Source organism: Eptesicus fuscus, chromosome 24 (genome assembly GCF_027574615.1).
Source record: "Eptesicus fuscus isolate TK198812 chromosome 24, DD_ASM_mEF_20220401, whole genome shotgun sequence".
In the NCBI taxonomy this organism is placed as follows: domain Eukaryota; kingdom Metazoa; phylum Chordata; class Mammalia; order Chiroptera; family Vespertilionidae; genus Eptesicus; species Eptesicus fuscus.
The window spans coordinates 5278657-5305322 of NC_072496.1; the positions used below are offsets into that span (position 1 = coordinate 5278657).

General features: G+C 51.4%; 1 protein-coding gene across 1 annotated transcript; it reads left to right on the forward strand.

Annotated features, from left to right (window-relative positions):
* The first annotated feature begins 9099 nt into the window (after window positions 1–9099).
* EDARADD (EDAR associated via death domain) lies at window positions 9100–26468 on the forward strand. The gene is made up of 6 exons (XM_054713023.1): window positions 9100–9138; window positions 14233–14291; window positions 15744–15783; window positions 20088–20146; window positions 22652–22697; window positions 26027–26468. The coding sequence occupies exons 1-6, from the start codon at window positions 9108–9110 to the stop codon at window positions 26425–26427; spliced, it is 636 nt and encodes a 211-aa protein (XP_054568998.1). The 5' UTR covers window positions 9100–9107; the 3' UTR covers window positions 26428–26468.
* Window positions 26469–26666: the final 198 nt, after the last annotated feature.

Below are 26666 nucleotides of genomic sequence, written 5' to 3' on the forward strand. Positions count from 1 at the left end.
TGGTCCAGGCGCCTGCAGGAGGCAACCAATCGATGTGTCACTCTCACATTGATGTTTCTCTCTGTCTCTCCCTCTCCCTTCCTCTCTGAAATCAATAAAAATATAATATTTAAAAAAAAAAGAAAAAGTAAAGGAGAGTGCACACAGGGTCTGCAAGGGAGACGATGCCCACTCAGGTGGCAAGTCCTCAGGGCGGGGACTCCTTATCCCCAGGCCCAGGCCCCGGGCCCTACTTGCGCAGCCTGCGGGGTTGAAAGTCTGCATGTGACACTCCTCTTAGTCTCCGTCCCCCTCACATTAACTTTGTATAAAGCGATTCCATTTCAGCGACCTGAGTCACGAATGAGCTAAGTCCCCCTTCCTCACTGCCATGCCTGCCCGTCAGGAACACTGACCCAAGAGCGGCAGCCTGTTTTTTAAAAAATATTTTTTTATTGATTTCAGAGAGAGGTAGGGAGATAGAAACATCAATGATGAGAGAGAATCATGGATCGGCTGCCTCCTGCACACCCCACACTGGGGATGGAGCCCACAACCCGGGCGTGTGCCCTGACCTGGAATCGAACCGTGACCTCCTGGTTCAGAGGTCGAACGACGCTCAACCACGGAGCCACGCCAGTTGGGCGAGAACGGCAGCCTTTGGAGGTGCTTCTCAGTTGGCAGGTGATGCCATTTGAACCTCCAGCAGCCACGTAGGACCCCCTGTGACCTTCTCTGCCTTCCCCTCCCTGCAGTCAGTGTCCGTGACCTTGTCCGTGACCTTGTCTCTAGTTCCTCGAGGTTTGTTTTTCCCTTGTACAAACCTTGGTGTTGCCCTCACTGTGATGAGCCCTGGGCCCTGTGTGGAGTGGACAGGACCGGGGGGCGGGGGCGGGGGGAGGACTGTGGGTCCAGTCAGACCACCAACATCCAGGTGGTTATACAGAACGTGGTGATTAGCTGAAGTCTTTTGCGTTATAGAAATTAGGGGGGAGGAAGAAATTGGCAGCATTATGACTCCAGTTCTCCCAATTTTTTTAGTTTGAATAGATTTTTTCCCCTTGATCACATTACATATTAACGTCCAGCGTGCCCCCATATGTTTGTTATACAAATGGTTTATCCAAACCGCAGGTCACTATGTAAACTCCTTTAGAAATGGAAACAAATCTAGCTCCAGTTTATCAGCTTTAACGCCGTTAAGTGAGAATGCTTGAGAGCATCGCAGCTGAGTCAACAGGACAGAAAAGCAGGAATACGTTAAAGATAGCTACGCACAAGCCACAGGCCGGCCAAGTTCTTCTGCTTAATTGCTTTTAATCCCTATTACTTGTCAAAAGGAAAGGGGACGAACTTCCCTGGGTAAACTCAGAAATCCTCTCATCAAGCAAAAACTCCCTTTGTAACAAAGTGAGAAGTAGAAATCCACTTTAAAAACACACACACACACATAAAAAAAAAAACAATTGCCGTTGTTAGCACACCATCTACAAATACAGTTGTTTAAACACGACAGATAGCCAGGGCTCAGCAGGTTCATTAGTCACCACTCAGCGTGAAAATTACTGGGGCTATTAAATTTCCACCCCATTACCTTGACTCCCATTTGGAACCGCTCATCGAGCGAGCGAGCGCCTCCTTCGTTAGAAGTCACGGGTTAACCAAGCCATCAACCCCCAGAAACACAATGCACTTGGCGGTATCTTGGAAATGCAAACCCTTAGCTCAAGTTGATGGCCCCCCAAAGCCTCTGAAGCGTTCTAGTCATCTACTCGAGTCCCAAGCCTTTCATTCAAAACCATTAGCTGCAGACGTTGCAAATCGTGCTTGAGAAAAAGCACCCCAAACTCCCGGAGTAACGGGCTTCCAGGAATTGGTCTTCAGCCCCCCCCCCCCACAAGGGTGCTCCATGCTCTGTCTTTGTGGTAGTCCCCAAGCGCAAGTTTGTTTGAGAAGTTGCCACCTGCCTTTAGGGCCTGGTTCTGAGGGAGGTGTCTTCTGAGATAAACTGGACCCCAAATTGCATTAACAAAGGAACAGCAGTCAATTAACAACATTTATTGACTCTTCATTGAACTGAATACCCACTAAAGAGAATTTTGGGGCCCTAGCTGGTTTGGCTCAGTGGATAGAGCATCGGCCCGAAGACTGAAGGGTCCCGGATTCGATTCCAGTCAAGGGCACATGCCTGGGTTTCAGACTCCACCCCCAGGGGGAGCGTGCAGGAGGCAGCCGATCGATGATCAATGATTCTCTCTCACCATTGATGTTTCTCTCTCTCTCTCTCCTCTCCCTCTCTCCCTTCCTCTCTGAAATCAATAAAAATATATTTAAATAAATAAGATAAAATTCTCCTTGCTTCACCCGAATTAAACTTCTCTCCAAGCGAATGGTGCCAATGGTAGCTTGATGAGAAAGTCCCCTGCTGTGAAGGATGTTGGTTTCCGGTGGTTCAGGCCCAGGCGGAGCCTCCGCACCCTCATGTGCCTTTGCTGCCCCCTACCTTCCCTCTGGTGCACTGCACTCTCCTCGCTCATTTTTTTTCTCCCTTGGTAATAATGGTCTGTGCTCCCCAAAGAAAACCTGATTGATTAACAGTAGAAGCCTATGTGAGTCTTAAAACGGATGGAAATAGTGTGACGCAAAGGAGGGAAATGCTAATGGTGTAAACCAGATGGGAAAAGTCTCCAATCGTCTGAAATAGGCTAACCGCAATGTAGTCTGTAAAATGGAAAGCATCAGCTCTTCATTTCCTGTTTAATCGAACATGCTACATAGTCCGAAGTCTTTGCAAACAGAACAGTCTGTGGAGATGTGTTTGGGAGGGGGGAGGGTTAGGCAGGTCAAGACTGATTGGGTGAAGCAGGCTCCTTTGTGAAAATCATGTCTACATTTTCTATTTGAGATGATTTAAAATCACCTAAGATATACATAAATAGCCATTCATACGTAAAATTAGAGCATTTGAAACAAAGCTCAAGTCTCTTTAAGCATTACTCCCTCCCACTCCTGTCTCTTCCCCCATTTCCCAGAGATGGCCAGGATCAGACCTGGCTGTGAGTTTAGCATGTATCCATTCTTTTTATTTTATTTTATTTATTATTTTTTAAAATATGTTTTATTGATTTTTTACAGAGAGGAAGAGAGAGGGATAGAGAGTTAGAAACATCGATGAGAGAGAAACATCGATCAGCTGCCTCCTGCACACCCCCCACTGGGGATGTGCCCACAACCAAGGTACATGCCCTTGACCGGAATCAAACCCGGGACCCTTGAGTCCACAGGCCGACGCTCTATCCACTGAGCCAAACCGGTTTTGGCTCTTTTTATTTTTGTAAAACACATTTTTATTGATTTCAGAGAGGAAGAGAGGGGGAGAGAGAGAGAGAGAGAGAGAGAGACATCAACGATGAGAAAGAATCATGGATCGGCTGCCTCCTGCACGCCCCCTACTGGGGATCGAGCCCGCAACCCGGGCATGGGCCCTTGACGGGGAATCTCTCCCTGACCCCCTGGTTCATAGGTCAATGCTCAACCACCAAGTCACGCCTGCCGGGCAATACCAATGTTTTACAATATCTTGCTATCTTGCAGGTCAAATCCCCTCTCTTTTTCTTTTTCAAAATTATCTTGATTTACCATTCCATATGGATTTGCAGTCAGTCTCGTGTCCATGAAAATCCTGTTAGTTTGATTTGGTTTGTATTGAATCTATAGATTAACGAGAGAATCATGACTCTCTTTACAATAAAGAGACTTCTTACCTATTAACCAGGTTTATTTTTATGGTTTTTGTGGGTTGTTGTTTTTTTTTTATTTTTTTGGTAAAGCTTTGTAGTTTTTGCAATGTGTTTTACACAGTTTAACCAAGTGTATTTGTGGTTACGTCATAGCTTTATTTGCTGCTGAAATGGGGTCCCTGTTCCCCACCAGTTGTTGGTAACAAGGGAGCTATGGGTGCCCCGTGTTGTCAAGTTTTCTCTCTTCCACGCGAAACCCACTTCCTGGTCTAATCGTTTCTCAGTTGACTCAGGTGGATCCAAGTCCACCTTTGTGGCTTCGCTCAGGATAAATTATTTTTAAAAAATATATTTTATTGATGTTTTTACAGAGAGGAAGGGAGAGGGAGAGAGAGCTAGAAACATCGATGAGAGAGAAACATCGATCAGCTGCCTCCTGCACCTCCCCCCCCCCCCCTACTGGGGATGTGCCCGCAACCAAGGTACATGCCCTTGACTGGAATCGAACCTGGGACCCTTGAGTCCGCAGGCCGACGCTCTATCCACTGAGCCAAACCAGTCAGGGCTCAGGATAAAGTCTAAATGACCATTTACAAGGTTAATTTTTTAAATGACTGATGACCTTCTAGATTTCTGAGTCACCAGCCTGAGCCTGTGGGGTACAAAGCACAGGAAACACCTCTTAGTGCCAACCCTGCCCCGTGTCGTTGGTCCCTGATAACACCAGCTTCCCTTCTCATTGGCCCATTTAACAGCAAACACGAGATAAAGTCTCCCCACACTGACTTTAGTGAGTTGGGTTTCAGGTGTGTTTTTAAAATATATATATTTTTTATTGATTCCAGAGAGAAAGGGAGAGAGAGAGAGAGAGAAGAGAGAGAGAGAGAGAGAAACATCAAAGATGAGAGAGAATCATGGATCGACTGCTTCCTGCATGCCCCACACTGGGGATCGAGCCTGCAACCCCAGCATGTGCTCTGACCGGGAATACAACCGTGATCTCCTGGTTCATAGGTCGATGCTCAACCGCTGAGCCATGCCGGCCGGGCCATGGGTTGATTCTTGTAAGTGCCCTGACCAGGGATTGAACCTGAAACCTTGGTGTTTCAGGACGATGCTCTAACCAACTGAGCCACCCAGCCAGGGCTTAATGGGTAAATAATTCAAAGTAAGCGGGGCAAGTGAGGTTTCATCTCCTGCTCTAGACGGTTACTGACTGTCTGAGTGAGAAGTAGAGGAACCTTCTAGAATGATTTGTGCTTAAATCTATGTGCCAGAATGTTGTGCCCCATCGAAGAGAACAGGACTCAAAGCATCAGAAATGGTCACGTTTTATTTATTTAAGTTTGTTAATCCTTTGGTTAACCTTTTTTAAAAAATATATATTATTGCTTTCAGAGAGGAAGAGAGAGATAGAAACATCAATGATGAGAGAGAATCATGGATGATCGGCTGCCTCCTGCAAGTCCCCCCCTGGGGATCGAGCCCACAACCCGGGCATGTGCCCTTGACTGGAATCGAACCTGGGACCCTTCAGTCTGCAGGCCGACACTCTATCCACTGAGCCAAACCAGCTAGGGCTCGGTTAACCTTTTTGGAATACATCACGGTTATACTTTCGTGGGAAACCATGAATGCTTAACAAGGCAACAAAAGAACATCCTGTGTTCTAAAATATGCGTCTCCCTCCCCCTTAGACAAGGATACACATTGAACTCTGTGATAGTGTGTTTAGCGATTAAATGGTCTCTCCGCCTGCGTCCCCTCCCTGCTCCGTTCTCTCCTCCACGCAGCTGCCAGACTAATCCTCCAAAAACACCAATTGTCACGTGCCACTTCTCCACACCCCGCTTCCTGGCTCCCTGGTGCCTGAAAAATCATTTCCAGTGCTTTTGTCTGCAAATGCGTACGGACTCCCACGTTTTGGTTACTTGCTAAAGTAGCACCAACTCGTGGTGACCAGGTGCGTGAGTGAAATCCAACGTCTGATTCCATGGTTACCAAGTCTGCGAGACCTGTTTTTGGGGAAAGAACAGCTGGAGGTCGCAGAACAGCGTGGCCCATGGCCGCATGAAATTGAACACGTGATTCCGAGATTCATGCCTATTGAGGTGCTGTTGAGAAACGTTGAAAATGTCCATTGTAAAGAGTGTTTTAAAACACCCCAAGCAGCAATAAGAGGAGAAGCAAGAAGGTATAGTGTGATAGCAAATAGATTGTGCCGGACCCCTTTGGGCACTTCCGTGCCTAAAAATTATTTTTAAATTACTTTTTTTCAGTTGTCACAATAATAGCTTCCATTTGCATTATACTTTACTAGAGGCCCGGTGCACGAAATTCATGCACTGGGGGAGGGAGGGACGTCCCTCAGCCTGGCCTGTGCCCTCGGGGGATGTCTGACTGATGGCTTAGGCCCGCTCCCCCTAAGCCATCCGTTGGACATCCTTAGCGCTGCTGCAGAGGCTGAAAAGGCTCCTGCCACCGCTGTTGCGCCCACCAGATGTGATCCCGGGTTCTGGCTGAGCAGAGTTCCCCTTGAGGGAGCGCACTGACTACCAAGGGGAAGTTCCTGCATTGAGCATCTGCCCCCTGGTGGTCAGTGTGTGTCATAGTGGCCGGTCCTTCTGCCGTTCGGTCCATTTGCATATTAACCTTTTATTATATAGGATAGTTTACACAGTCTGTGGGGAAAATAAAAGTAATTATGGGTATGGTTGCAAGTCATAAGAAAGGCGGTACAATGAAATGGAATGAAAGGGAATAAAAATCAATGTATATATTGTCTTTCTTTTAAAAAATTAATGCCCGGCCAGCATGGCTCAGTGGTTGAGCGTCGACCTATGAACCAGGAGGTCATGGTTCGATTCTGGATTGCAGGCTCAATCCCCAGGAAGGGGTGTGCAGGAGGCAGCCAATCAATGATTCTCTCTCATCATTGATGTTTCTATCTCTCTCTCCCTCTCTGAAATAAAAAATATGTATATTTTAAAAATGAACCTTAAGATGCATTTCTGCCACTCATTTTCTGATTGACATAATAGCCCAGCCAGTGTGGCTCAGTGGTTGAACATCAACCTATGAACCAGGAGGTCAGGGTTCGATTCCTGGTCAGGGCACATGCCCGGGTTGTGGGCTCGATCCCCAGTGGGGGGCTTGCAGGAGGCAGCCGATCCATGATTCTCTCTCATCATTGATGCTTCTATCTCCCTCTCCCTCTCTGAAATCAAATTTTTTTTTTTTTAAAGAATGGGAGCCATAGGAAGCTGGAATAAATAGTTTAGAGCTTTGAAAAGCAAACCAGCTCTAGAGCAATGCTCCGTTTCCTTAGGTCAGTAATGGGCAACCTTTTGAGCTTGGTGTGTCAAACTTCGCCAAAAAACTGAGCATAACTCGGGTAGTGTGTCACTTTGAGGAAAAAACATTATTTCGCAAATGTTTCATCCTCAGGAGCAGCAAATGTTTCATCCTCAGGAGCAGCAAATGTTTCATCCTCGGCATGCGGCCGCCTCAGCCGGCTGCGTGTCATCAGAAATGGTTACGTGTGTCAGTGCTGACACGCGTGTCATAGGTTCGCCATCACTGCCTTAGGTTGTGCTGCTAATCAGATAGCCCAGCCTGATAGGTGGTTTCTGATAACCACCCTCGGTAATACTTCCACAAACAAGAGACCTACAGAACGAACCACACACCCAACCTCAGCATCGATTCTAAGAGAAAACACCCAGAAAAAAATTTCCCTTCTCACCAGAGGGCAGACGGAGAGGAAGTGGACCCTCCCACCCACAAATTTCCCAGGGGAAGCGTTCATCTGGACGGCATTTCTCTCCTCAGACACAGGGCGGGCCCCTGCTCCGGGTGCCTCATGTCTTCGTAGCGCATTTCGGAGAACAAAGCCCATCCTGAGAGCGCCATGGGCTTCAGGACCGCCCAGCAGGTGACGAGAGGCACGCAGCAAGGCCCGGGACGCCAGGACGGTACGTAGACCTTCGATGCTCGCCTGCAGTGCTCAGAGCTGAGGTTTCAGCTAGAAGCGGCTCCTTTTCAATGACCTGTTAATACTGTGCACTAAGCCCTAGCCGGTTTGGCTCAGTGGATAGAACGTCAGCCTGTGGACTGAAGGGTCCCAGGTTCGATTCAGGCCAAGGGCACAGGCCCGGGTTGCGGGCTTGATCCCCAATAGGGGGCGTGTGGGAGGCAGCCGATCCATGATTCTCTCTCATCACTGATGTTTCTATCTCTCTCCCCCTCTCCCTTCTTCTCTGAAATCAATAAAGAAATATATTTTAAAAAATAATATTGTGCACTAAAAGCCATTACATGACCTCTTTCCAACCAATTCCTATCTTTCTATTCTTTTTTCTCTCATCAGTTTGTTTTGTTCCTTAGATTCCACATATGAGTGTGATCATGTGATGCTTGTCTTTCTCTGACTGGCTTATGTCATTAGCATTAATACGCTCCACGTCCCTCCATGCTGTCTCAGAGGGTAAGAGAGCCTTCTTTTTTACTGCTGCATAGTATTCCGAGTTGTAAATGTCCTACAGCTTTTCTATCCACTCGTCTACTGATGGGCACTCGGGCTGTTTCCAGATCTTAGCTACTGTAAATTGTGCTGCTAGGAACATAAGGGTGCATGCATTCTTTCTATTCTTATGTGTTGAAAGCAGACATAGATTATTTAAAAACCCTTAAGAGATTCCTTTTAAATGTAAGTTGCCCATCGTCTTTGTATAATAGATTTGCGATTGAGGATAGGTTTAAAGTATAACTATCTTTTCTTAAAAATATTTTTTTATTGATTTCAGAGAGGAAGGGAAAGAGGAAGAGAGATAGAAATATCAATGATGAGAGAGAATCATGGATTGGCTGCCTCCTGCACGCCCCCTGCTAGGGATCCGAAACCGGGCATGTGCCCTGACGGGGAATAGAATCGTGACCTCCAGGTTCATAGGTTGACGCTCAACCACTGAGCTAGGCCAGGCGGGGTTGAGCGGGTTTTAAGGGTGATGTCTCCGCTGCTCCGGACCTGGGCGCACCTGGGCGCGCGCGCGGGCAGGAAGGGTGGCGGGGCTGGGGCGCACGGGCACCCGACCGTTCCCGCTGCTGCCGGAGGGACCCAGGACCCGCGGCGAAGGGGTTCCCCTAGTTGCTGGAGCAGGAAGTGAGCGCGAGGAGGAGCCAGGAGGAGGGGAGGAGGGGAGGAGGAAGAGGAGGGCGAGGAGGAGGAGGAGGAGCGGGAGCCGGGCTGGAGGAGGGGCGCAGGCCGGCGTGCGCTCCGCGCGTCCCGACCGCAGGCTCCCCGTCCCCGCCGTGCGCTCCCTCCCGTCCGGAGGCTGCGGGCGCGGCTGCGGGCCCCGCTCGGGCGCCGTCTCCCCACCCGCCCGCCCCATGGCTTCGCCGGAGGACCCTCTGCGCGCAGGTAAAGGGGTGCCGCGCCGCGCGCTCACCTGGGGTGTTGGGGCCCGAGTCTCGCGGGACCCCCGAGGGGCGCCCGGCCCGGGTCCTCGCGGGGCCGACCGGGGACCTTGGCACGAGGTCCTCCGCCCCCCTCCCCTGCCCCCATCTCTCACGCGTGCCCCGGGCGCGCCTTCCATCCCCCTCCGCCCCCCACCTCCCAGCGCTTTTGTTTGCGCTCCTGCGCCAGGTTGGGACAAGTCCTCCCACCTCGGGTGGAGGAGAAGGTGGATTCCCCTGCGCCTCGGCCTCTCCCTTCCTCCCGCGCTCAGGCCTCCTCGCTTCTCAGCCTCTCCCTTCACTTGTGCTGAATGGGTTTGTTCCAAATATGGGGCCTCGAGCTATTGCATATACACCAGCATCTCCAAACCGAGAGCCTGATCCACTTGGGGGGACCCCTCCTGTGTGTGTGTGGGGGGGTGTCTCTGATTAGATGGGCCTCTAGTCCTGTCCTTGCTGTAAAATACTGTGTTTAGCCCTGGCCGGTTTGGCTCAGTGGATGGAGCGTCAGCTTGCGGACTGAAGGTGTCCCGGGTTCGATTCTGGTCAAGGGCACGTGCAGGAGGCAAGCAGTCGATGGGATGTCTCTCTCTGTCTCTCCCTCTCTCTTCCACTCTCTCTAAAAATCAGTGGGGGAAAAAATACCCTCTGGTGAGGATTAAAAAGTATATATACGGTGTGTGTGCCTACAAGTAAGGCCAGACTCTGGACGGTTCTCCAATCTCACCTGGATTTTCAAATCCTCCTCACCTCTCAGGAGTTCTCTGCCCTCACCCTCTCCTAAGGCGGGCCCAGTCTGCCGGGAATGTTTGTTAAACACATGAATGAATGAATGAATGAATGAGGTGTGAAGGCTGTTGTAGTTTTGTGGAGGCTGGAGAGGCTGGGGGGAGACCGGATACCCGGATGGATACAGAACTGCCTGTAACTGCCCAGGTCGACAGTTTCCTCTTCTGTGTCTTGGGCTCAGGCAGGGCAGAGCTTGAATGTTCCATCCTTCGTTTGGGGCGAGGGCGCGGCGGGGCGTGGCTCAGTGGTTGCGTGCTGACCTATGACCCGGGAGGTCACAGTTCGATGCCCTTGCCCGGGTTGTGGGCTCGGATCCCCAGTAGGGGGGTGTGCAGGAGGCAGCCCATCCATGATTCTCTCTCATCATGGATGTTTTTGTCTCTCTTCCCCCTCTCTCGGAAATCAGTAATAAGAATGTATTTTAAAAAGTTGGGGCTGGCCCTAACCGGTTTGGCTCAGTGGATAGAGCGTCCGCCTTCGGACTGAAACGTCCCAGGTTCGGATCCGGTCAAGGGCATGTACCTTGGTTGCGGGTACATCCCCAGTGCGGGGTGTGCAGGAGGCAGCTGATTGATGTTTCTCTCTCATCAATGTTTCTAGCTCTCTATCCCTCTCCCTTCCCCTCTGTAAAAAGTCAATAAAATATATATATTAAAAAAAAAAAAGTTGGGGCTGGAGCAGTGAGGAGGAGAGGTGACATTGGCCTGGTGACAGGCTGGGTTTGGGGTGTTTCCTGGATATTTTGAAGAAAGATCTAAACTCTTCTTCAAGTAACCATTTTATCGATGGGAGATGGAAAAGAAATCCACTGTCTGGATAGCCATGGTGTGGAAAAGCAGAAGGGACCTAACGTGAGAGACCCGCCCACTCCCCATCCCCACCCTCCCCCTATCCCCTCCCCCACCTCCCCTCTGAGAAACTCATTGACAAGGTGCAGGAAGGCTAAGGCCAGATTTGACTAACACTGGTGGTCCTGGGACTTTTATATATATATATATATATATATATATATATATATATATATATATTTCAGAGAGGGAGGGAGAGAGAGAGAGAGAGAAACATCAATGATGAGAGAGAATCATGGATCGGCTGCCTCCTGCACGCCCCCTACTGGGGATGGAGCGTGAAACCTGGGTTTGTGCCCTTGACAGGGAATTGAACCGTGACCTTCTGTTTCCTAGGTCGACCTTCAACCACTGAGCCACGCCGCGGCCAGTGGGACTTTTTTTTAATTCTGAGGGGGAACTTTTAAGTCTTTTTTGAATTGTTAAGATCTTGATAGGGACCCACTGAATGGGAATACATGTAAACTCGGCGGGCGCCTCTCCCTCCGGGTCAGGGGCACCCCACGATGCACGCACCATTCAGCCTCAGCGCGGCAGCCGTGGGGTGAGGCCGCCACAGGGAGGTCTCGGTCCTGTGATGGTCTCTGAGTCGCCTGGGCCCAGCCAAGGGGGGTTGGGGGCCCCCAGCTCGGAGCAAAGGGGCTCGGGAATCCCGGCGCAGGCGGGGTGGCGGCCGACGGAGGGCCTGCCGACAGATAGCGGGGTGTCTGTGGAAGGAAGGTCTCCTGGACCTCTGGAAGCAGCACCTGGGGGTGACGTCTCTGCCTCCTAAGGTAGCGCTGTCCTTCTCACTTGCCGTTGGGGCATCCGAAAGGCGTCCTCACGCGCATGCCCACCCTGGGATGTATGGACGCCAGGAGGGTTCTCCCGTTTAAAAGAGGCTGAAAAACGACTTCCCCTCTGGCATCTCATCTACCGTAGCTTCTGTGAGCTCCTGGGCAACCCCCACCCCCACACGTACCCCTTCCACTTTTATTTTTTAAAATACATTTTATTGATTTTCTTACAGAGAGGAAGGGAGAGGGAGAGAGAGTCAGAACCATCGATCAGCTGCCTCCTGCACACCCCCCACTGGGGATGTGCCTGCAACCAAGGGACATGCCCTTGACCGGAATAGAACCTGGGACCCTTCAGTCCTCAGGCCGACGCTCTATCCACTGAGCCACACCGGTTAGGGCCCCCCTTGCACTTTTGTAAAGATGCCACGCCGCGTGGTGCTGCCTCTGGAGCTTGGTAAATGGCCTCTCCCCTGCCCCACCCCACACTGGGTTTCGGTCCTCTCTCGCCTCATTTCCCAGCTCATCTCCCAGATGGTGTTTCACACCCACGTGTGCCTCCCACCAACCCATTCACCAAACGGTGGTCACAGTGACCGTTTCTTTAAAAAATACTTTTTAAAATTGATTTCAGAGAGGAAGGGAAAGGGGGGAGAGAGAGAGAGAGAGACAGAAACTGAGAGAGAATCATGGATCGGCTGCCTCCTGCACGCCCCACACTGGGGATGGAGCCCGCAACCCGGGCATGTGCCCTGACCGGGAATCCAACCGTGACCTCCTGGGTCATAGGTCAGCGCTCAAGCCACGCCGGCCAGGCATCCCCTGTTATTCTCCATAGAAAGCATGAAAGGCGCCCTGGCTGGTGTGGCTCAGTGGACAGAGCATCAGCCTGCGGACTGAAGGGTCCCGGGTTCGATTCAGTCAAGGGCATATGCCTGAGTTGCAGACTCCATCCCCAGTAGGGGCAGTGCAGGAGGCAGCCGATCCATGATTCTCTCTCATCATTGATGTTTCTCTCTCCTCCCTCTCCCATCCTCTCTGAAATCAATAAAAATATATTAAAAAAAAAAAAAGAAATCCATAAAGCCCCCACCCTTTTGACTCGAGATGCTGGGAATTTGGGAAACGGACTCACTTCCGTCTTTGTTTTCTCTGAAAAGACGCCATTCGAGCAGATCCTTGAACGTCCCTGAAGACAATGTCTGGGAGCTGTTGACCTTGATCCAGTGTGACTAATGGAGGCCGATGTCCGAACGGGACAGGGTGGCGGCTGCTGGTAGCTCGCCAGCGTCTGTGATGGGCGATGCGTGGTCATTCCTCCCGGAGAGGCCGCTGGGTGCGCTGCCGGCTCCCCGGGATCCTGCTGCCTTAGATGATGAGATTTGGGTCTCAGAGAGGATGATGAGTAGATGAGATTGTGCATGTAGGGTTGATGCTGGGCCCGGCCGGCGTGGCTCGGTGGTTGAGTGTTGACCTATGAACCAGGAGGTCACAGTTCCATTCCCGGTCAGGGCACAGGCCCGGGTTATGGGCTCGATCCCCATTGGGGGGCGTGCAGGAGGCAGCCGATCCATGATTCTCTCCCATCTTGGATGTTACTCTCTCTCCCTCTCTCTTCCTCTCTGAAATCAATAAAGGTATAATTTAAAAAATAAGTAAATTAAAAAAAATAAAATTAATAAAAAAATCCTCGGCTGAGGATTAAAAATAAATTAAAAAAAGATTCTGTGAGGTATTTTTGTTAATCCTCACCTGAGGACATTTTCCCATTGATTTTTAGAGAGAGTGGAAGGGGGCAGGGGAGAGACACAGAGAGAGAAACATCGATGTGAGAGAGACACATCGGTACCCCAGCCAGGCCGGGGATTCAGCCTGCAACCGAGGTATGTGCCCTTGACCGGAATTGAACTTGGGACCCTTCAGTCCTCGGGCCAACACTTCCATCCACTGAACCAAACCAGCTATCGCCCTGTGAGGATGTCTGACTTTAGTAATTCACATGAACCACATTCAGACGCTTAATATTTTATTTTATTTTAAATATTTTTTTTATTGATTTCAGAGAGGAAGGGAGAGGGAGAGAGAAACATCAATGATGAGAGAGAACCACTGATCGGCTGCCTCCTACACTCCCCCTCCTGGGGATTGAGCCCACAACCTGGGCATGTGCCCCAACCAGAATCGAACCTGGGACCCTTCAGTCCCCAGGCCGATGCTCTATCCACTGAGCCAAACCAGCTAGGGGGACACTTAACATTTTAATATGATAAAAATAGATCGCAGAGGGGCAGGAAACGGGAAGAAGCAGAAGTCGAATTCAATAACTCCTGCTCAAGGTTCTAATCAGATTCAGCAGGAGAGCCGTCCAGGCCACGCCTGCATGGTTTGTGGTTATTTGTAACTCTGACTGTTTGTAGATACTTATCAATAAATCGTTCCAAAATATTAAGAAGAAAAAAAGAGTCTGTCTTCATCTCTTTCTGGTGCAGTCGGAAGCCACCCCTTCTTATTTTGTCTCTGCTGGCGACCGGAAGTACCTTTTTCTCAGCGTGACCGCGGCAGCTGGCGCCCGCGTGAAGACGGTCATCAGAGGACACGCGTGCTTTTCCACTAAAGAGCGTTCTCCCTGCTTGTGTCTCCCTGCAGCTCGCATGGCCGAGGAGCCCGTGGAAGACACGGACCCCAGCACTCTGTCCTTCCACGTGGTAGGTCACACGTTTCCCACGGACGGCGCTGACGCTTCCTTTCCCTTCTCCCCATCGTTACGTCTTTTTTTTTTTTTTAATACATCTTCATTGATGTCAGAGAGAGGAAGGGAGAGGGAGAGAGAGATAGAAACATCAATGATGAGAGAGAATCATGGATCAGCTGCCTCCTGCATGCCCTACACTGGGGATCGAGCCTGCAACCCAGGCACATGCCCCTGGCAGGAATCAAACCTGGGACCCTTCAGTCCGCAGGCCGATGCTCCATCCACTGAGCCAAACCTGCCAGGGCCATCGTTATGTCTTTACATTTATTTTTATTTTTTAGCAAAGGTGGAAATTTATTGAAGAACAAGTACAGATTCCCACATGGGAGGGGGAAGAATTTCACAGCACAGACTCCCACGTGGGGAGGGCAAAAGAGTCCCTCTTTACATTTTTATTTATTTATTTATTTATTTTTTTTTAAAATATATTTTATTGATGTTTTACAGAGAGGAAGGGAGAGGGATAGAGTTAGAAACATCGATGAGCTGCCTCCTGCACACCCTCCACTGGGGAATGTGCCTGCAACCAAGATACATGCCCTTGACCGGAATCGAACCTGGGACCCTTCAGTCCACAGGCCGATGCTCTATCCACTGAGCCAAACTGGTTAGGGCTTATTTATTTTTTAAAAGTATATTTTTTTTATTGATTTCACGGAGGAAGGGAGAGGGAGAGAGAGATAGAAACATCACTGATAAGAGAGAATCATGGATCGGCTGCCTCCTGCATGCCCCACACTGGGGATCGAGCCTGCAACCCGGGCATGTGCCCTGACCAGGGATAGAACCCGGGACCCTTCAGTCTGTGCAGGCCAACACCCTGTCCACTGAGCCACACCGGCTAGGGCTAAAGGCTCCTCTTTGTAAAGGACAGGAAGTAGGGAGGGAGCATGGCTCCATGGACAGGAGAGGAAGTGTGTGTCGTGGTCAGAGCTGAGGGAACTAGGAAGGCTTATTCCGTCTCATGTCCCAACACTAGCTTCTCTTCAACCTTGCTTTGGTTTCTCTAAGTCAAGAATACAGCCCGGCCGGTGTGGCTCAGTGGCTGAGCGTCGACCTATGAACCAGGAGGTCACGGTTCGATTCCCGGTCGGGGCACAGGCCCGGGTTGCGGGCTCCATCCCCAGTGTGGGGCGTGCAGGAGGCGGCCCATCAATGATTCTCTCCCATCATTGATGTTTCGATCTCGCTCTCCCCCTTCCTCTCTGGAATCAATAAAATATATATATATATATTACTAGCAGGCTATGGGTCAGCCCTAAAGAGAAGTCCAAGGCTAAACACATGCAAGGTTTTAAATTAAAATCACGACTTTCACAAGACAAAGCTTTCTCTTCACTGTGACCGTGTATATAAGTGACTGTGATGTTTAAAAATAACTCTCCTCTTCTGTTGGTTTCTGCAGTCAGACAAATACCCCATTCAAGACACGGGACTCCCTAAAGGTATGTACAGTTACTGCGACTACTTGAACTTGTGGTTGTTTAGTATCTTGAATGAAGCGCTAGTCCAAGTAATTTTTCATTATTTAAAATTGTGAGACAAACATACCAGTCATCGAGGTCATGGCTTCGTTGCTGATTATCTCAGGCTTGAGTTTTCTTTCTTTCTTTCTTTCTTTCTTTCTTTCTTTCTTTCTTTCTTTCTTTCTTTCTTTTTTTAATTTGTTTTTAATGATTTTAGCGAGAGAGGAAGGGAGAGACAGAGATAGAAACATCCATGATGAGAGAGAATCATGGACCGGCTGCCTCCTGCACGCCCCACACTGAGGATCGAGCCCCCAACCCGGGCATGTGCCCCGACCGGGAGTCGAACTGTCACCTCCTGGTTCATAGGTCAGCACTCAACCCTGGCCCCCTCTGCGGTCTGCACCCCCAAGCATCTGCCTATGGGCAAGGAGGGACCGCTGTTTCTACTTAGGGGTCTGACCAGCACCCCTCCTTCGGTAACGGAACCGGCTTTCCTGTGGTTTGGGTGGAAGTCACTGTATACCCTCCCCACCCACCCTCCCTCCAGGCCCAGCCGGGGCCGAAGCCCTCCGGCTTCCGGCTGACCACCCCTGATTCCGGTGAAGCCACACGCGGACGCTCCTCCCCGCCTCTCTGGGGTGACTGGGCTCAGGCATGAATTTTCTTATTAAAATCTATACCCTCCAACATGGTAGGTCAAGTTCCTACCGTGTTTCTAACATGCACAAAATGAAGAGACCCGGGACTCTGGGTTGCAAGTGACAGAAATCTAACTCAAGTTCATTTAAAAAGTGGGAGAGATGATTGGCTTAAGGTCTTGGGGTGCCACTAGCTCCCAGCATTGGCCGGAGGCTCTGGCTGCCTCCCTCCCTCCCTCATCTCGGAACTCTGTTCCCAGCAGGCTTTCCCCACGTGGTGGGAGAGATGGCCCCTGACACCCCCAGCTTCCCCTGGTGCTGCTCACGGGGAAGAGAGGGGCCTCCCCCCAGCACCCACAGCCCATTTCAGGGACAGCTGTGACATGAGCAGTGTGGCCGTGTGGCTTCGAGGAATCAGGTGTGGTCAGCCGGAGGCTGGAGGGCTCGGGCCCCGGCTGGGCCTGGAAGGTGGGGGGTGGGGAGGGTATACAGTGACTTCCACCCAAACCACAGGAAGGCCGGTTCGGTTACCAAAAGAGGGGTGCTGGTCAGGCCCCTAAGTAGAAACAGCGGTCCCTCCTTGCCCACAGGCAGATGCTTGGGGGTGCAGACTGCAGAGGGGGCCAGGCCTCTGCTGGGCCCAGTCTCCCCTGTGGGGCGGCCTGCACCCCTCCCCGAGGCCGAGCTGCCAGCGGTCACACGGGAGCCTGGCCCTGGGCTCAGCTGACACCCCAGAGAGGCGGGGAAGGGCGTGATCAGATCGGACCAACATCAGGGGCCCCCTCCTGCCCCCGCTTCCTGGGGAGGGAGAGCTTCCCGGCACACGTGGTGGGGTTCCCAGCAGCGCCTGCAGCCACAGCCGGGCACCTCGGGGTCATGGGTGGTGGGCAGGAGCTCCCGCCGGACCCGCTGTGGCTCTGCCACGTCTCCCTCCCTCTCCAGTCCCTGCTCACCAGCCTCCTCCCTCTGCTCCCCGAAATCACGCGTCGTATTCCGTGTGCCTGCTGTGAGCGCCCCGGGAATGGCAGGGGTGGAGGGAGGGCCACAGGTGAGCCCGGCCCTGGCCCTGGCTCCGAGGGAGGCTCTGGCGGGCGCACCCCCTGCCCTTCCAGGGAGGACTGAGTGTTTGACCCCCCGCCCCCTCGGGGTGGGGCTCTCTGGCTCACAGGCACGGGCAGGGTGCAGTCCTGGGTGGCACTCAGGGAATAACCAGATCCGAAGACTTCAGGGTGCAGCGAAGAGTCCTCTGGGGAGTTTACTTTCCTTTTATTTTATGTTATTTATATATTTTTATTAATTTCCCAGAGGAAGGGAGAGGGAAAGAGACATAGAAACATCAATGAGAGAGAATCATCTACCGGCGGCCTCCTGCACGCCCCACACTGGGAATCGAGCCTGCAACCCGGGCATGTGCCCTGACCGGGAATCCAAATGTGACCTCCTGGTTCATAGGCCGACACTCAACCACTGAGCCACACCATCCAGGCCATTTAATCCTTTTTTTTTAAATTGTTGATAGTATTATAGATAGCTCCCATTTTCCCCCATCCCCCCTCCTCCCAGCCCCTCCCCCCCCCCAGGTCTTCATCACCCTATTGCTCGTGTCCATGGGCTGTGCATATAAGCAGATAAGCTCTTTGGTTTAGCTCTCCTCATCCCCCCACCCCCACATGGAGGCATGGCAGCCTGTTCCAGGCCTCTCTGCTTGGGGTCTTATTTTGTTGGTCAATTCATCTTGCTCATTAGATGCCACGAATAAGTGAGATCACGTGATGTTTGTCTTTCTCGCTTTGGCTTACGTCACTTAGCGTACTGTTCCCCAGGTCCCTCCATGCTGTCCCAACGGGTAAGCGATCCCTCTTTTTTTTTTTTTTTTTTTTTACAGCTGCACAGTATTCCACAGTCTAAACGTCCCACAGCTTGGTTACCCACTCATCTGCTGATGGGCACCTGGGCTGTTTCCAAGTCTTAGCTATTGATAAATGACTGGGGGGTTTATTTAAAATTCACATCTGGGCCCTGCTACCCAGAAATCATGACGGGGGTTGGCGGGGGGGGGCGGGGTGTCTGGGGTCAGGCCAGGGAGCCCGCAAGCTAATACTTACCTGAGGGGCCGGGCCCAGACCGCACTTGGAGGGCCAGACCGAGAGGCTGTAGGGCTGGGTGTGCCCGCCGGCGAGGCCTGGCGGAGGGAGAGCGGACCTCAGCCACGCCAGCCTGAGTGGATTCAGCGGTGACGGCAGGCCTCGGTTTCCCTGTAGAGCAGGGAGGACATGTTAGCATCCACCTCCTACGATGCGTGTGTGTGTGAGAAGTGCACGGACCGAGTCTGGACAGTGCCTGACACACGCAAGCATCAGACAGACGGACGGATGGAGGGAATCTGGCAAAAGAATTGTGCAGCCCGGCTGGTGTGGCTCAGTGGGTTAAGCATCGACCTGTGAACCAGGAGGTCGTGGTTGGATTCCTGGTCAGGGCACATGCCTGGGTTGGGGGCTTGATCCCCAGTGTGGGGCTTGCAGGAGGCAGCCGATGATTCTCTCTCCTCATTGATATATATATATATATTTAAATATATTTTATTGATTTTTTTTACAGAGAGGAAGGGCGGATAGTTAGAAACACTGATGAGAGAGAAACATCCATCAGCTGCCTCCTGCACACCTCCTACTGGGGATGTGCCTGCAACCAAGGTACCATGCCCTTGACCGGAATCGAACCCGGGACCCTTCAGTCTGCAGGTCAATGCTCTATCCACTGAGCCAAACCAGTTAGGGCATCATCATTGATATTTTTATCTCTCCCTCTCCCTTCCTCTCTGAAATGAATAAAAATCTATTAAAAAAAAAAAAAGGAATTGTGAAAATCAGTATCGGGGACTGTCGAAAGCTCTCAGCCCAGCGGCAGAGAGTGGGGCTGTTTTAGAAAAAGAACGAGCCGCAGCGGCTCCGGGAATGCACCGTCACCGTCCCATCTTTCTGCAGATCTTTTATCAGCCTTGAAGAGGTTTTCCTGTTTTGAAAGAACAAGATTGTTGCTTAGCAACCTGATACTGCAGTGATGGTGCTACTGGGTTTCTCCTAGAATTTGAGTTTTGCAAAAGCTTAATTAAGATGGTGATGAGTTGACAAATACGGCGGCTCTGAACACGTCACTAGATCTTTCTTCTGCCCTCATGCGTGGGGAATAGGGTTATTAGGCACAGAGTTTCTTATCTCCAAAGACATACATCATGTCATAGGTAATGAACCAGGTCCAGAAGTTTAAACGCTCACTCCAACATTTGCATCCAATAATATAACAATGTCTGCTAGGTTTTTTGTTTTTTTTTAAATATTTTTTATTGATTTCAGACAGGAGTGGAAAAGAGAGAGAGAGAGAGAGAGAGAGAGAGAGAGAGAGAGAGAGAGAGAGAAACATCAATGATGAGAGAGAATCATGGATCGGCTGCCTCCTGCACGCCCCACACTGGGGATCAAGCCTGCAAACCTGGGAATCAAACCGTGACCTCCTGGTTCATAAGTCGATGCTCAACCACTGAGCCACACTGGCCGGGCTGACTCCATATTTTGAGAGAAAAATGTCTCTGGTCTTTCCCCACTCTGTGCTTTCTACTACCAAGCTCTGTGTCTGTTTTCCTAGTTGAAGAATGTGATCCAGTTCCTTTGAACGGCCCAACAAATTCTGACGTGCATCATCAGGTAAGGATAATTCCAGTTTACTCTCTGGTACGCATAACTAGAATTTTTAAGGAATTACCTTCTAGCGCTTGAAAAATAAAGAAGCACGCCTGCCTTCCTGGTTGATAGGTCGATGCTCAATCACTGAGCCACGCTAGCTGGGCTGTGTATTCATTTTAGAGACAAGAAAAGGAAGAGAGAGAGAGAGAGAGAAAGAGAGAGAGAGGAACATTGATGTGAAAGAGAAACATCGATCGGTTGCCTCCTGAATGCGCCCTGACCAGGGATTGAACCCAAAACCTAGGCATGTGCCCTGACTGGGGATCAACCCGCCACCTTTTCCATGTACACACGCCAACCACATGTGACGTTCTGTGTCGTGTGGCTTGTAAGACATCAGTCTGGAATAAGTCACTCGTTCTTGGATAGCCAAGCCACGGTAGTGGTCAAGCACAGTTACTCCGAGCAGCCGATACAGCGCCAGCTCTCAGCACAGCCCTCTTGAATGTGGCTGGTGATGCTGCTTTCTCTCGGACTTGTGGGTCTTCCGTCCCCACTGGGGGTCTCTCATGATCTGCTCATTTGCCCCTCAGCATTCCCCTGGGAGTGACGGGCCCATGATGGACGTGGACACTGACTGGATGTGAATTATTTTAGTGAACCTACCTTATCCATTTCCCCTTTCCTACAGTTCTTCGTTTGTTGAACAAAGTTTTGTCCTCCACATTTTTTTTGGTGACACGGGTTAGACGCCCGTGAAGATATAAGAATGCCATGGTGTTTAGTTTGTTTTGAGGGATTTCCCCAAACCATGTGAGATTAGGTACAGAATATACCGTGGCACGCTGCTCAGTGTTCGGTTTTTCCCCCTCTAATATTCGTATAATTCTTTCTGTGTGCAGGAAAGGCTGTCCTAAAGAGGAAAATATATCTATATCTATATCTATATCTAAACCTATATATAGATATAGTAATATTTTTATTGATTTCAGAGAGGAAGGGAGAGTGAGAGATAGAAACATCAATGATGAGAGAGAATCATTGATTGGCTGCCTCCTGCACGCCCCACACTGGGGATCGAGCCTGCAACCCAGGCATGTGCCCTTGACCGGAATCGAACCTGGGACCCTTCAGTCCGCAGGCCAACGCCCTATCCACTGAGCCAAACCAGCCAGGGCGGAAAATATATTCATCCACTGAAATAAAAGCGGGGAGACCTATGTGAGGTTTTTTTTTTCGGTCCTCTTTTAAAATAGAATGTCTTCTGTTTCTGCAAAGAGGAGGCCTGTACCCACTCCTTCGGGTGGTTGCTGCTGTGTCTGAGCTGCAGGATTTGTTCCAACGGCTGGGTAGCCAGGGAGATTCTTTGAAACCAGCTTGGCAGCCGGAACAAAGGGCGCTCACTAGGCGAGAAACGTTTAAGACGAAACGAAACGAAACAAAACAAAAAACCCACCCTGTGGCTCGGAAAGTAAAAGCCAACGGAAAACACGCTCTTTGGAATATTGGATGCTCGCTCTTTTCGTGACTTCGGTGACTTAGAGAGGAAGATCCTCCTCTCCCAAGACTGGCTGGCAGCTGCCTTGTTGGAGCGATGCCGAGGGAGAACATTTTGGGGCTAAACATGGAAGTCTGACGTGTCAGACAAGATTTCATCAATAACCCTTTACTCTGTGATTTTTTAAAAAATATATTTTATTGATTTTTTACAGAGAGGAAGGGAGAGGGATAGAGAGTTAGAAACATCGATCGGCTGCCTCCTGCACACCCACTACTGGGGATGTGCCCGCAACCGAGGTACATGCCCTTGACCGGAATCGAACCTGGGATCCTTCAGTCCGCAGGCTGACGCTCTATCCACTGAGCCAAACCGGTTTCGGCCCTTTACTCTGTGATTTAAAGTCAGTACCCATCCCCCAGGGCCGGCCCCTCCCCGGATTTATTCCAGCTGGTATTGGCTGGGCGCGGGTGCCCTTGGACATTAAAAGAGCCAGAGGGGTTGCCCGGTTGCCCGGCCGGTGTGGCTCCGTGGTTGAGCGTCGACCTATGAACCAGGAGATCACAGTTCGATTCCCGGTCAGGGCACATGCCCGGGCTGCGGGCTCCATCCCCAGCGTGGGGCGTGCAGGAGGCAGCTGATCCATGATTCTCTCTCATCATGGATGTTTCTCTCTCTCTCTCCCTCTCCCTTCCTCTCTGAAATCAATAAACATGTATTATAAAAAAATAGGGACAGTCATTCATTTAACACACACGTGTCGAGTGTCCACTGTGGGCCCAACAGTTCAGGGCACGGAGGACCCAGCCAGGGAGCAATTAGGCAAAAAGCCCCGCATACTGTCCGGGAGTTCACCTGGTGGAGTGAGAGAGTTCACGGCCCCCCCCCCCCCCCCCCCCCAAAAAAAAAAAAACATTTGGAAGAGCCATCCCACCCGCCCCCAGGCTTTGGTGGAAACGTAACCGAATTGGAAATTTGCTAACATCTCCATTCCTGCATGGGTGTGACGGTGGTGTTTTGGTTTCTAGGGAGAAGAAAATGGCTTTGCAGACAGTCCCGGAGAGCCCCTCACAGGTAAACGTGTTGAGGGCTAACCCACCCCACACACACTAACATGTGAAATGTCAGCTGACGTGAACACGGATCAAATAAGTGGTGTAGGATCACCTATGAACCTGCACGGACGCTTGCGAGTTAAGGTCACTGTTCATGGATACGGTAACTTTAACCACATGGCAGGCCGGCTCTGAAACATGTAAAAAACGTGGCCTGGGTCCAAAGGAAACGGAAGCCCTTCAGCGAGGTTGACTTTTCTTTCTTTCTTTTTTAAAAAATATATTTTATTAATTTTTTACAGAGAGGAAGGGAGAGGGATAGAGCGTTAGAAACATCGATGAGAGAGAAACATCCATCAGCTGCCTCCTGCACACCCCCCACTGGGGATGTGCCCGCAACCAAGGTACATGCCCTTGACCGGAATCGAACCTGGGACCCTTGAGTCCGCAGGCCGACGCTCTATCCACTGAGCCAAACCGGTCAGGGTGCGAGGTTGACTTTTCAAGGGACAGTGGGTGATGCCATTGAGAGTAGGCACCAGCGCCATCGTCTGCCAGGCCGCCCGGTGCTGCCCCCGGTGCGCTGCCGTCTCCTTAAAAGGGTGTTTAGAGAGAAAAGGAAGTCTTTCCTGTTGGTGGGGCTCAAACGCCCACCCAGAGCCCTGGGGCCAGTTTCCTAGTCGGTGAAAAAGAATTCTTCATTTTCCAGCTGCTAGCATTTAACGACCTCTGACGAATCATGTGTGTGGAGGGGGTGTGGGGTGTGTGTGCGCACCCCAATGACTTATCAAAGCCATAACCTGGCCTTTCACATTCATCTCCGACCACACTGGCAACCACACAGAAAGAAAGAGGTGACTGTACACCCCGAATCCACATCGCTGCAGACGTGTCCTTCTCCCCGGGGGCCGGCTGAGGTTGGGCAGGCTCCAGATCCGATCCTCCGTAGACACCTGGGCCCGAGTTCATTTCAGGACCCCGAGAGTTTGCCGTTGGAAAGTTGCCACTATAAAATGCTTACTGTTTAACTGTCTGCACAAACTGGAGGCCTCGTGACCCTGGGGGACCTTCCTGGTGAGGATCTGAGAGCTCCCAGGGGTACCAAGCAAAACCCGGCCTGCAAGATCGGACGGCACCTCCCCTGCAGGGAGCCCCATTAAGTCTCCCTCTGATCCCCTGCCAGCACCCCCACGGGAGCCGTTCTCGGGGCTCCGCGAATCACAACCTTTGTGAATTCCGAATCTGGTCCCAGCTCACAATGAACTGCTCACTGGCTGGCCGTGTGTGACCTGCCAGCCCCAAACTTCATAGTGAGACGCCCCACCACTGTTTCTTTTCTTTTCTCTTCTTTTTATTTTATTTTTTTATTTTATTGATTTTAGAGAGGAAGGGAGAGGGAGAGGGAGAGAAAGAAACATCACATCCATGATGAGAGAGAATCATTGATCAGCTGCCTCCTGCACGCCCCACACTGGGGATCGAGCCTGCAACCCAGGCACGTGCCCTTGGCCAGAATCGAACCCGGGACCCTTCAGTCCGCAGGCCGACGCTCTATCCATTGAGCCAAACCAGCGGGACCTGTTTCTTAGCGGTTATTATTATTATTTTTTTAAATATATTTTATTGATTTTTTACAGAGAGGAAGGGAGAGGGATAGAGAGTCAGAAACATCGATGAGAGAGAAACATTGATCAGCTGCCTCCTGCACACTCCCTACTGGTTATGTGCCCGCAACCAAGGTACATGCCCTTGACCAGAATCGAATCTGGGACTCTTGAGTCTGCAGGCCGATGCTCTATCCACTGAGCCAAACCGGTTAGGGCCTTAGCGGTTATTTTAATGACTGACACACACCTTGTCAAAGAGCCTGCTTGATGCCTGAACTCTTCTCTAATTTTTTTTTTTCTTCTTTATTTCTTTATTTATTTTTTTTCTATCTTTTTTTTGGGGGGGGGGGACGGGGCGGGCCGAGCCCCCTGCGGGGCAACCACACCAGCGGCCTGTGCACAGGTCACCTCTAATTTTTTTTTTAAATACATTTTTCTTGATTTCAGAGAGGAAGGGAGAGGGAAAGAGAGAGAAACATCAGTGATGAGCAAGAATCACGGATCGGCTGCCTCCTGCACGCCCCACCCTGGGGATGGAGCCCGCAACCCGGGCATGTGCCCTGACCGGGAATCGAACCGTGACCTCCTGGTTCATAGGTCATGTCAGACAAGATTTCATCAATCTTGGTTCAAGATTTCATCAATCTTGACCTCCTGGTTCATAGGTTGACGCTCAACCCCTGAGCCACCCCGGCCGGGCCCAGGCCCTTCCTTCCCATCTGAACTGTCCGTAGCGTCCTGTCTACACTCACAGAGGACGGGCTCTCTGGGGCCTCACACAGGCTGCTGTGCCGGAAGCAGTAAGATCTGATGCACAAAGCCCGTTCCCCTTTCTTTCAGAACGGGGGCTCCGGCGGGAGGGGCAGAGCGTCGTGGGCAGGTCTCCGGTCCGGCGGGTCAGACCGCAGGCCCGCGAGCAAACCAACCAGCCCCTGCTTGCCCGCACCCCAACCCCGATCCTCTCCACGCTACCTGTCAGTCCTGGCAGCTTTTCGTGCCAAGCACAGCCCCCTGCCAGGGGGTGAAGGATTGCACAATTCTCTAAAGGCCTTTACACACCCCCGAAAACTGGAATATCCACTCCATGCACAGAGTTGAAAATGAGTGGTAGCTGATAATGCCAGAAAGCTTATTATTATTTTTTTTAATTTATGGCCACCTTATGATCTCTTTGTCTCTGTGTTTTCTTCACCCCCAGGGCTGCCTCTGAAGTGGCGCCAACATCCCGAGGGGGGTGGAGGGGGTGGAGGAGCGGGGCTGCACGGAGCAGAGCCCAGCCCAGCCCAGAGGGTGGGCAGCGTCCCCACTGGGAGCCCACAACATGCCCGGGTTGTGGGCTCGATCCCCAGTAGGGGGAGTGCAGGAGGCAGCCCATCCATGATTCTCTCCCTCTCCCTCTCCTTCCTCTCTGAAATCAATAAAAATACATCTTTAAAAAAAAGTAAGAGCCTTGACCGGTTTGGCTCAGTGGATAGAGCGTCTGCCTGTGGACTGAAGGGTCCCAGGTTCGATTCTGGTCAAGGGGCATGTACCTTGGTTGCGGGCACGTCCCCAGTAGGGGGGTGTGCAGGAGGCAGCTGATCGATGTTTCTCTCATCAATGTTTCTAGCTCTCTCCCTCTCCCTTCTTCTCTGTAAAAAATCAATAAAATATATTTAAAAAAAAAAAAAGGAAGGAAGGGCCTGGAGAGCCGAGTCGTCCGGGCCCCTGGCTGACGTGCGCTGTCCTGTTTGTTCCGCAGACGTCAGCAAGGTCAAGGTCGTCAGCAAGGCCGAGTCCTGCCGGGACGACTGCACCTGCTCCGCCTGCTCGCTCCGGGCCCCCACCATCAGCGACCTGCTCAACGACCAGGACTTGCTCGACGTGATCAGGATCAAGCTGGACCCCTGCCACCCCACCATCAAGAACTGGAGGAATTTTGCCAGCAGGTGGGGCATGCGCTACGACGAGCTGAACTTCCTGGAGCAGCGGCCCCAGAGCCCCACCCTGGAGTTCCTGCTGCGGAACAGCCAGCGGCCGGTGGGCCAGCTCATGGAGCTGTGCCGGCTCTACCACCGCGCCGACGTGGAGCGCGTGCTGCGCAGGTGGGTGGACGAGGAGTGGCCCAAGCGGGCCCGCGGCGACCACCCTCGGAACTTCTAGGCCTCTGCTCCTCGCCTGGGACAGTGTGGACAGCCCCAGGCCAGGGAGCAATGTGAATCTGTTCCTTTATTTTTTTTTTAATAATAATATTTTTATTGATTTCCCAGAGGGAGAGAGAGAGAAACATCCATGATGAGAGAGAACCATGGATCGGCTGCCTCCTGCACGCCCCCACGCTGGGGATCGAGCTCGCAACCCGGGCCTGTGCCCTTGACCGGGAATCGAACCGTGACCTCCCG